Raw genomic sequence first — 12,392 nt, forward strand, 5'->3', positions numbered from 1 at the left:
TGTGAACAGAAGTGACATGTGCCTACTTCCCTGCAGAAGCCTTAAAAGCCATTGTATGGCTCCACCATTTCTCTTTTTTTTCTGCTATGTCTCAGAAAAGAGTTAACTCCACTCCTTCAGCTTACATCCCAGAATGAAGAGGATACAGAGCAAAGACCTAGTCAAACCACACTGGACAATAACATGAATGAGAAATAAACTTAGTTGTTGTGAAACACTGAGATTTGGAGATTTGTTACCACATCTTAAATTAATCTAAGTTATTATCTAATACTCCAATGAGCCAAGTAGAACTCTGGAGCTGGTTTTCTTTCTACACTCACATCTTGCCTTTCCTTCCCTCTCCTCCCGCTACTTTCCATCACCAAAATGATGTGTTCCTTTAGACTATTACCAAATGCTTTCTTCATCTCCATGACCCACAACCAGTTCCTTAAATACAGGAATTCTCTGTTACCCCCACTCACAACTTCCATTTACTTTTCTTGCTAAATTATAACTAGCTTAGATCTATTTCTATCTAGACACAATCTAGCACCTTCTCCACTAACTATACCAGATTTTTTGTACTCCCTAAGGTCCAATGTAAACAAACTTTCTTATATTGATGCTTTTCATCTAATTGTCCTAATTTATATGTGATAGTATTAATTAAACCCTTTGAAAGGGAAAGAGTTTTCTTTAATCCCTTTGACTCACGGACTTAGGAGAAGTCAGCCACTTTTCTCTCCATGCAACTTCTAAATATGTTTAATGTACAACTTCTCTTCTTTGGAAGACTATCGTATCTGACTACCAATTTCCCTTCAATGATCTCTCAACTTCTACTTTTCCTTAAAGACTTTGGTACTCTTCTGTATCTGCCCATTTTCTACCATCATTCTTGATGGAACCTGGTGCCTCCTACCTACAGACTTATTTATCATACCATTACCCCTAATAATCCATAATCCTGCTGCTTTCTTGCACTTTTCTGCTTCTGTATCTCTGCACTGAGGCTATTCTCACTTTCTAGAGTACTAAACTAAACTTACATAATATATCTGGAGAAGGCAATGGCACCCCACTCCAGTACTGTTGCCTGGAAAATCCCATGAACGGAGGAGCCTGGTAGGCTGCAGTCCATGGGGTTGCTAGGAGTTGGACATGACTGAGCAACTTCACTTTCACTTTTCATTTTCATGCTTTGGAGAAGGAAATGGCAACCCACTCCAGTACTCTTGCCTGGAAAATCCCATGGATGGAGGAGCCTGGTAGGCTGCAATCCATGGGGTTGCTAGGAGTCGGACACAACTGAGTGACTTCACTTTCACTTTTCACTTTCATGCTTTGGAGAAGGAAATGGAAACCCACTCCAGTATTTTTGACTGGACAATCCCAGGGATGGCGGAGCTTGGTGCGCTGCCATCTCTGAGGTCGCACAGAGTCGGACACGACTGAAGCGACTTAGCAGTAGCAGTAGCACATAATATATTAAAGGAAAAAAATCTTAAAGTAACCTTTGTTACTTTAAGAAAACAATTTAATGTTAAACAGATATCTAAAGATTTTACGATTTTGATTATGGCCTTCATCAAAAACAGCAATAGCTTAAAAGAAAAATTCATTATCCAGGACCTTTTTATTTCTTAAAATATCAACCTTATGGTTCTAAGAAATAGTAAACTATTCCAATTCTACAAAATGTTAGAATCCAAACACAGAGAACAGAGCTAAACAATACACTAACTGTGTGATTAGGGCAAGTTACTTAACCACTTTGACTTCCTCATCTTTAAAATGGAGACAGAATTACCATCTATTCATAGGGCAACTGTGAAGATTACATGAATACACTTATGTAAAGCATTTAGGAAAGCATCTGACAGAGAAAGTACTATGTGTTTGCAATTATTATTATTATTAATTGAAGGCTCATTAACTATTTCAAAGGCAAATCAAATCTATGAGAATCCTTCATTTTATAAATTAAAATAAATGATAGTTTATATAATGTTGTGTAAAAAGTTTACTGAAGAATTTTGTTTTAATATCACAAATGGTTACAGAATATAAACATTTTTCTTTGGAGTCATTTAACAAAGATTATGCTCAAAATCTTTTGATTTCAAAATCTAACATACACAGGACTTAGAGATGTGAAATTTAAGTCCACTTTTACTATTAATGCTATATTCCAATTTAGTACTCATGTTCCTCCCTTCATCAGAGTAAATGCTTATTTGTGGATTGTTTAAAATTAATCAAATACACAACACATAAAATATCGATAGGATAAGTCCTTTTAGCAAATAAGTTCATAAAACTGCATTTTAAAATCGTTATTACAAGGGTCAAACAAAGAGAATGGGCAGCTTGTGCTTAGAGTAAAACTCTTTTTAATTTTAGTTTATAATAATCCAAAATAAAAGGAGTTTTACTCTAAGCACAAGCTGTCCATTCTCCTTGCTTGACACTTGTAATAAGCCTTTCAATGCTCAAAAAAAATTTTTTTAATAAAACATTTAAAAAATAAAAGTAGAAAGTACCTGAGATTCAAGTGGAATGAAGGAAATATTTATTTCTTTACATCTTCTTACTGACTTGGAGCAAGAAGCCTTAATTTTGTTAAAGAGACTGTCAGGGCAGACTGAGAGGAGGAAAAAAAAATCACAATATATAACTGCATTTAAATTTTCATTCTTTTGAATAAGTCATTCCAATATCCAAGAATATTTATTTTTATATATAATTACTGATTTTCACAAAGTAATTTACTATGAGGACAGAGATAATATGTAAATACTGCTTTTCACTTTATACAGCAGATAAATTCTAGTAATGAGCACTGTAACAGAAATTCCATTTTCCCCATTCATATCCACCATAACCAAGATGTGTTTCCTTACAGAGCTGTTAACACAGCAAGCTAAAATTGTCAGGAAGGAAAATCAAGTCCAAACTAAGGACTTAATAAACTTTTGAAGGACTTTTAGAGCTTCTTAGGCATTCACACTTTTCTATATCTGCCACTAAGTGTTGCCGCTGTACAAAGTTTTCATCTTTCCTTGCATTACAGGGCCTTCTTCAATGTGAGGAAATTCTAAGCCTCCAAACTAGTAAATTCTGCACCCTAGAGCCGTCGTCCCCTTGCCCCTGCCTTTTACATAACTGCTTATAGTTTCACTAAATCTAGGCTGGAGTATTAACCATTGGCTTCTATCTTTTAACATGATGTTCTTTAATTTCAAGATTCCTTAAATTAAAAGAAGCTTCATACATTAAAGTTTATCAACTCCATAAACATGATTTCTGTGTAACAAGGTTACTTAAATGGCAAATACTTATGATATGGCATTTTGTAAAATGCAAACTGCTGCTAGGTATGAGATAAATAATAATTTACAGGAAAAATAAGCTAGAAAGCTGCTTTTTATTTGAATCTACAGTATAGAAAAAGAAATGTAATAGATTTTCTCCCTTACTGTTAGCAAACAGATGACAGTTTCTTCACTGCATCTCCCAAAGGGTCTTATAATATACTTTATTATACAGTCAAATCCCCAGTTGTAACTTTGATTTAAAGAAGAATTCTCTGTTATTGGAACAGAATTTGAGAGATAGCTCTCTCCGTCAAACCCCTCTCCCCTGTAAACCAGCAAAAATGACCATCTTTTGAAACTAGTTTGGAATGATTTAATTTTCTATCACCTTATCATGAATTAGGATAGAAATAACCTTACATTTTTAGATTCTTTCTACCTTAACTAGAACGAACAATATATAGAAAGTCACTATTATTAAAATTAGCATAAGAAATATTTCATAATTAGTAGGATTTGAAATAACGAAGCAATAACTTTTACAAAGCTACTTACAGTCAGTGAAGTAGATATACGCTGCTTTATATTTGTGCTCTGATTTAGCTCCAAAATCACGTAAAAAACAGTCTACAGACTGAAAAAAGGTTGGATGTTAATATACATTTTATCAAATACTAATTTAAATGTGCTATTTTTGAAATAACTAAGATTATTTTGACGATAAAAGTAAAACCTTAACTGTCAAAACTGTAACTTACAAACTGATTTTTTAAGATGCTATGTTATCTGGCCATTTATAGTGAGAAGTGTAATAAGTAGTAAGGTAAGATATATGAACAGAGAGTGCTCTTTTGGTGATGAGGAGACCTAAGAATGGTCAAGTGACTAAGAAGCTGAAGCAACATAGAAGACAAGACTACTGGAAGAAAATGAATGTACTGGGTAGTATTACCTACACAGATAATGAAACCATCGAGACTATTACTGGAGAAGTGCTAAAGAGACTGCCAGTGAGCTAAGCGCTAAAATTGCCAAGAGGGATTAGAATGAAAGACTAAAAGGTTAGCAGATACAAGGAGGAGGGAAAGCGGGTAATATACTCTAACAGTATCTGCCTCTCTGCTGGTAGTTTTCAAGATACAACAGTCTGAAAGCAAAAACAAACAATTTAATCTTCTCATCCATCTGTTCCTTTCTGTCTCCCTGCAACTCCTACAACCAGTTTATTTCTGTTAGAGCTCATTAATGTATCCTGCAAATCTCTTATCTTTCCCACCATGATTTCCATGATTTTTTTTTGCTTTGAGATACTTCGTTTTTATCTTCCAGACTATCTATTAAAATTTCCACAATGATTATCCTCCTCTACAGTCAACTACTTAACTAAGAAAATATACTTCAGAGCTTCAGAAAGTTTTTACATGTTACACCAAACTCTTAAGTGTACTATTTTCTGTTCAGATTATCACCCTTCCTTCCAAGCTCCTGTATTTTGCTATATGTATCCTTTTCTCATTCTTACTAAACCTTCTCTCTCTGGTCACTTGACCCACTTCGATGTGTGGTTGCTTCTATGTCAGCTCAGCTAACACTTAGGTGTAGTTGTTGGAGTAACCTAAAGAGAGGCAGTACCATAAGAAGAAGGTAAACAGGTTTCTCCTCCTGAGGGCTATAAGTATAAAAGAAAACAAACCACCCATCTGACCTTTCCCTAGCTTCCCTGGTGGTTAAAGCGTCTGCCTGCAATGCAGGAGACCTGGGTTCTATCCCTGGGTCGGGAAGATCCCCTGGAGAAGGAAATGGCAACCCACTCCAGGATTCTTGCCTGGAGAACCCCATGGGCTGAGGAGCCTGGTGGGCTGCAGTCCACGGGGTCGCAAAGAGTCAGACACGACTGAGCAACTTCATGTTCACAGATCTCTTATAACCAACTCTTCCTAAAATCTGTCATTTCATGACCCTTGCCTGAAACTCTCTGTAGCTAGTCTCCAGATGCTTGCCCACCCCCTGAGGAAGGAAATCTCACACCAAGTTTCTCTACAAGTGCCCAAAGAGCCCAAGGCCTCACATGCACCCATAGGTCTATAGGACCCAAAAGATAATTGATTCGGGACAGGAAGAGAAACTGGAGTTGGTTGTGGGAGATAAAGGAGTCACACTTAGATATCATTTTCTATGAATTCTTTGATCCTTTCCTGAATACTTAATTTTGTATCCTGCTTTCTGTCACTTACATTAAAAATGAACACTTACACAGATCATTAAAATTTTCTAGAAATCTCATTTTCAATGGTCACATGGTCTTTCCTACCATTACGTGTTAATACTAAGAATTTCTCTGGATTTTTTTTTAACAATAAATTTTACGATTCAGAACATTTTAAGGTTCTGATATGGTGAATTATTTTCCAAAATGGCTGTATTAATCTATACTCCCACTAGCAGTATATAGTAGTTTCTGCTCCATTATCCATTGATAATGCATACTAAGAGCTAGATAAGATACATAGATAAGACAAATAAATAAATGTCTAAATATATACACACACTTTTTTTAATCCTTCTGCAAATTTAGTATGTGAAAATGGTGCTTTTAACTTTCATTTTTTTCTGAGCATAAATTTTCTTATAACATTATATTACAGATAAGATACAAAATGTCATTAAAATCTACCAGCAGCCAACATGTAGAGATTATATTGTAAATATCTGGGTTTTTCCCTACTGTCTGCTAGAGTTAGAAGAAATGAAACTGGAATTGTAAAATTAACATTTTTATTCTAAGAATAAGACAAAGGATGTGTTGGAAAATGCACTCTCAGATACTATACAGAATAAATGAATCTGATACTTTATATAACTCTAAAAGCTTGACTTTAAGTATGAATTAAATCATGGTTAGATTATAAATTTTAAAAATTCCTTTCCCATAAAAAATATATATACATGCATATATGTGTGTATACACATACATGTGTGTATGCCATAGGGAAGTAACTAACATTAATGAAAGATTAATCCAAGACTATTTCTTTTACATACACTTCCATTCTCCTAAAATCATGGTTGACTAGAAACTACATGAGTACCAAATTATTGAAAGAAACCTATTTTTTTGAAACTCTATTGTTTTATACAAATAAATTCTGCTTTCATATAGGGGGAGAAAGGAATTCTTTCACATATATTCCCATTGAGAATAAAGCAAATAAAACAATCTTCTAACTCAGAAAGATTTTCTTACACAAACTAGTTTATAACACTACCTGTCTAATAAAGGACATTTTATTACTTTAAATTTTCTAAGAGAAAATCACATCTATGGTTAAAGTTTTGAAGAACATACTGTTTAGATTTAAAACACTCACCTTTGATGTTGGAGAGATAAAATAAAGAGCTTTCATTTGTCTGACAGGTTCTCGATTTTTATAAATATTCTCCACAACTAACAAAAAAAAGTCCAAAATATAAACAAAAGAATTATATTTGACTTGGAGTCTCAGTTTTCACATTACAAATTATGGTATTTAATATCTGTCTTTAAAAGTCTATTATGAAGAGCAAATTTAAATAAATGAGTTAAACAATGATGAGTTTTGGATGATAATATGATTATGAATATTACAAGATATTGATACTTTCCCCAAAATGTAAGAAAAATTAAAATCTCATTAACACATTCCTGCCTGGTGGAAGACAGCAACTGTGGCAGTGTTATTTTTCATAACCCTACACTAAAGCTGATTTAAATTTGCAGTTGCCTCATTTCTAGGTAATAAAGAGAAGGTTAAAAAGTCAGTATTACATACTTGGAAATATGCACAAAAGTTGATTTTATGACATAAATCTTACTATCCATTTAAAAACAAAACATGAAAACCACAAACATCAGCCAAAATACTGAAGTAAACTTACTGCATCAACATACAAAACTATAACAAATATATATAACAATAAAAAATTTGAAGAACAAACTCAATAAGGCAACTGACTTAGTCTTGGTTAGGGGTGCTTAATTATATGTCTCATCTGAGGGGAAAAATCTTGACTTACAGAAGTTATTCTGAAGATTCACAAAAAGAAGAGTGTCCAAATAATTATTATAGCTAGAGTTACTAAAAAAATAAGACATAATCCCCTGAGAAACACAATTACTAACTAAAATTTATTAATACTTTAAACTCTCCCTATCATAATAAAAAAAACAGTTTTTCATGGTGAATATTTGAAATACTTACCAGTTATACCCTCTGCTAGAAGATCTGTCATTTTGCAACATGATGCCAAAAGCTTAGTGGTAAATTCATCTAGAAGCAATATCTTAAAATGAATATAAATTAAGCAATAGTATAAGCAATTGACTGCCAAGAATTCACAAAAGACAGAATTTAGTGCATTAAATATACTCAAATTCATAACCTTTTTTATAACATAAAATTAAAATATCAGGAGAGCAAGCAAAATTATCTCAACTCATTTAACTTTCATGACTTAGAAATTTATTTCCTCAATATATGGTCATATAATATTATACATAAGCAAAATTTTCACTTTGAAGCAGACTTTGTTCACTTCAAATGTATGTTATGTTGAACATCAAATTTTCTTAAAATCATAAAGTGCTGCTTGTGGTGGAATAATTGTTCTAGGCACTGTTCTAAGCACTTTACATGAATTAATTAATTTAATATTTATAACTACTCTATGAGGTACTACCATCTCTATTTTACAGATAAAGGAACAGAGGCATAGAGACATCAAGTAATTTGCTCAAGAAGCCACAGCTAATAGGAGGTAAAGCTGGGATTTGAAGGCAAACACTATGCTTCTAACTCTGTACTTTCATACAAGTGTAATAAGTAAAAAATATGTACAAGCCCTCAATAAAGGTTTCTAGTGTTATACAAATTCTATGTGAATATGTAAATTCTACCTTCCATTCGCCTTCTTTCTTGCAGTCATCAAACACTGTTGCTTTTATCTCTGCAAAGAAAAAGAGAACTACTTAGGAATCTTAATAAATTGTTAGAACTACTCAAAATGTTCAAGATGGCTGGGAAATATCACTTGGAATTGCTCAGCTTCATAATTGCTCAGCTTTACATATATATGAGTAAAAATCAGTTCTCTTTAATACTTAACCTATATGGTACATTTAAACTGTAATATATTTTAACTTTTGAGACTAAAAATGTTATTAATAAGGCTAATATAATTATTGTCCTTTACAGCATCGGACTTTTCATTTCAGCCCCAGACACATCCACAGTTGAGTTTTGTTTCCACTTTGGCCTAGCCACTTCATTCTTTCTGGTGCATGAGGCTCAGGCACTCAGTTGTGTCTGATTCTTTGAGACCCCATGGACTATAGCCCACAGGGTTCGTCTGTCCATGGGATTCTCCTGGCAAGAATACTAGAGTGTGTTGCCATTTCTTCCTCCAGCAGAGCATGTTTTGTCAGAACTCTCACCATGACCTGCCCATCTCGGGTAGCTTTGCACAGCATGGCTCATAGCTTCACTGAGTTATGCAAGCCCCTTCACCAAGACAAGGCTGTGATTCATGAAGGCAATACGTGAACCGAGAACTTCCAGATGTTCAAGCTGGGTTTCAAAGAGGCAGAGGAACAAGAGATCAAATTGTCTATGTTTACTGAATCATGGAGAAAGCAAGGGAGTTCCAGGAAAACATTTAATTCTGCTTCATCCACTACGATAAAACCTTTGACTGTATGGATCACAACAAATGGAAAAATTCTTAAAGAGATGGGATTACCAGACCACCTGACCTGCCTCCTGAGCAATCTGTATGTGAGTCAAGAAGAAACAGTTACAATCGGACACGGAACAACTGGTTGAAAACTGGGAAAGGAGCAGGACAAAACTGTATACTATGATCCTGCTTATTTAACTTATATGCAGAGTACATCATGTGAAATGCCAGGCTGGATGAATCACAAGATGGAACTAAGATTGCTGGGAGAAGTATTAACAACCTCAGATATACAGATGATACCACTCTAATGGCAGAGAGTGAAGAGGAACTAAAGAACGCCTTGATGAGGGTCAAAGAGGAGAATGAAATAGCTGACTTAAAACTCAACATTCAAAAAACTAAGATCAGGGCATCCAGTCCCATCACTTCATGGCAAATAGAAAGGGAAAAAGTGGAAGCAAGGACATATTTTCTTGGGCTCCAAAATCACTGTGGACAGTGACCACAGCCATGAAATGAAAAGACACTCCTTGGAAGGAAAGCTATGATAAACTGAGACAGCGTATTACAAAGCAAAGATATCACTTTGCCAACAAAGGTCCATACGGTCAAAGCTATGGTTTTTCCAGTATTGGATGTGAGAGTTGGACCATAAAGAAGGCTGAGTGCCAAAGAACTGATGCTTTTGAATTGTGGTGCTAAAGAAGAATCTTGAGAGTCCCTTGGATTGCAAGGAGATCAAATCAGTTAGTCATAAAGGAAATCAACTATGAATATTCATTGTGTACTGTTGTTGAAGCTCCAATGTTTTGGCCACCTGATGTGAAAAGCAAACTCACTGGAAAAGAGCCTGATGCAGAGAAAGACTGAAGGCAAAATGAGAAGGGGGCAGCAGAGGAAGTGATGGTTAGATAGTATCACTGATACAATGCACAAGAATTTGAGCAAACTCTGGGAGTCAGCAGAGGACAAAGGAGCCTGGAGTGCTGCAGTCCATGAGGTTGCAAAGAGTCAGACACAACTTGGCAAGTAAACAACAATAATATTTAATTATATAAATACATCTGGAAAAAATTTCTGAAAGTATTATTTGACTTGGTTTCCCCAACTCTACTTAAATCCTAAGTAAACAAGATGAAAACAAAAACCTGCAGGAAAATCGCTAACCAGCTCATTACTAAATTACATCTGACAAATGCAACCAGGTAAGTAAGATTCTTCCTGATTTACTTCATTACAATTTAAAAAAATGTGTTACAGCATTCAGTTCAGTCGCTCAGCTGTGCCGGACTCTGCAACTCCATGGACTACAGCACGCCAGGCTTCCCTGTCCATCACCAACTCCTGGAGCTTGCTCAAATTCATGTCCATTGAGTCAGTGATGGCATCGAACCATCTCATCCTCTGTCGTTCCCTTCTCCTCCTGCCTTCAATCTTTCCCAGCATCAGGGTCTTTTCCAAAGAATCAGTTCTTCACATCAGGCGGCCAAAGTATTGGGCGTTTCAGCTTTGGCATCAGTCCTTCCAGTAAATATTCAGGACTGATCTCCTTTAGGATGGACTGGTTTGACCTCCTTGCAGTCCAAGAGATTCTCAAGAGTCTTCTCCAACACCACAGTACAAAAGCATCAATTTTTTGGTACTCAGCTTTCTTTATAGTCCAACTCTCACATCCATACATGACTACTGGATAAACCACAGCTTTGACTAGATGGACTTTTGTCAGCAAAGTAATGTCTCTGCTTTTTAATATACTGTCTAGGTTGGTCATAGCTTTTCTTTCAAGGAGCAACTGTCCTTTAATTTCATGGCTGCAGTCACTGTCTGCAGTGATTTTGGAGCCCAAGAAAATAGTCTGTCACTGTTTCCATTGTTTCCCCATCTATTTGCCATGAAGTGATGGAACCAGATGCCATGATCTTCACTTTCTGAATGCTGAGTTTTAAGCCAGCCTTTTCACTCTCCTCTTTCACCTTTATCAAGAAGCTCTTTAGTTCCTCTTCACTTTCGGCCATAAGGGTGGTGTCATCTGCGTATCTGAGTTTATTGCTATTTCTCCCGGCCAGAATACTGGAGTGGGTAGCCCTTCTCTTCTCCAGAGGATCTTCCCAACCCAGGGATGGAACCCAGGCCTCCCACATTGCTGGGTTATTCTTTACCAGCTGAGCCATCAGGAAAGCCCAAGAATACGGGAGTGGGTAGCCTATCCCTTCTCCAGCGGATCTTCCTGACCCAAGAATCAAACTGCCTCCATTGCAGGCAGATTCTTTACCAACTGAGCTATCAGGGAAGCCCAAGAAAGATAGTGCTGTCTTGCGATCCCATGAACTGTAGCCTACCAGGCTCTTCCGTCCATGGGATTCTCCAGGCAAGAATACTGGAGTGGGTTGCCATTTCCTTCTCCAGGGAAACTTCCCAACCCAGGATTGAACCCAGGTCTCCTGCATTGCAGGCAGATGCTTTACTGACTGAGCTACACAGAAAGTCCAATGTTACAGCATTAGGATACAAATATTCAGATTTATAATGAATAAATATTAGCAATGTATTCCTTGCAATGATTTTTCAAAATTAATCTAAAAATATATATTTTAAATTATTAAACAGTACACAAAGGCAATCTACATAAATACATGTTATTCTACTTGGTAAGACAAAAATTTCCCATGTTTAATGTTTTATTAATTTGCAATTAACTTTGAAAACTGTAGTAAAATTAAATATAAATTATAGCAACTTGTGTTTTTCCTTAATTCTTGATAATGAGATATTTATACAATGCATTTCTGTTTAATTTCTATTTGTTTCACTTTATACATTTGGAAATTTACCATAAAGTTTTTGGTATCGAGTTAAAAATGACATGTCCAAGTAGAGGGTATATATGATAAGGGTTACTGATATTCATAAGAATTATGATCTTAAAGGTTTTACTGTGTTTGGGAAGGTTTGAAAGTGTTAAAACGTATTAGTTAAGGGGCTTTTATATGTTTGCTGGGGAGACTATGAAGTTATATGAGAGTTACAGCAAAAGCCTGAAGTATTTAACCATAATTCAAGCCTAAAGCAGTATTTTCTAGTATTCTACAGACAGAGAGGAAGGCTTTTCTTAAGTAGCACTGAGACACTAAAACATTATGGTACTTCCCTATATATGCTTGCTTTATTCCTAGACACCTAAAACAAATAGAAAATCATAGACATTTTGCTTATTTTTGCCAAATTTGTGTCTTTCTCTTAAGAATGAATGCTCATGGGATTTATGATGGAGCAGACTGAACAGCTCCCCAGTAGAAATCATTCTGGTCTTTTAACACCTTGGAAATGGCATTGTTTTATATGGCAGAAACTAATCACATGTGGCTTACTGAGCAC

General features: G+C 35.5%; 1 protein-coding gene across 2 annotated transcripts in view; it reads right to left on the reverse strand.

Annotated features, from left to right (window-relative positions):
• The window catches only part of STXBP3 (syntaxin binding protein 3), a 48,879-nt gene that overhangs the window by 24,676 nt on the left and 11,811 nt on the right, over positions 1–12,392 (reverse strand). The window contains exons 2-6 of one of the 2 annotated variants that reach the window (XM_040232161.1): positions 8,236–8,285; positions 7,541–7,622; positions 6,671–6,747; positions 3,858–3,936; positions 2,529–2,629 (exon numbers count right to left, since the gene is read on the reverse strand). In XM_040232161.1, coding sequence (XP_040088095.1) covers positions 2,529–2,629; positions 3,858–3,936; positions 6,671–6,747; positions 7,541–7,622; positions 8,236–8,285 — 389 coding nt within the window. The remainder of the gene's footprint in view (positions 1–2,528; positions 2,630–3,857; positions 3,937–6,670; positions 6,748–7,540; positions 7,623–8,235; positions 8,286–12,392) is intronic. The other variant, XM_040232162.1, reaches the window with a different exon arrangement.

The sequence above is a fragment of the Oryx dammah genome, unplaced genomic scaffold, assembly GCF_014754425.2.
Source record: "Oryx dammah isolate SB20612 unplaced genomic scaffold, SCBI_Odam_1.1 HiC_scaffold_28, whole genome shotgun sequence".
Lineage (NCBI taxonomy): Eukaryota > Metazoa > Chordata > Mammalia > Artiodactyla > Bovidae > Oryx > Oryx dammah.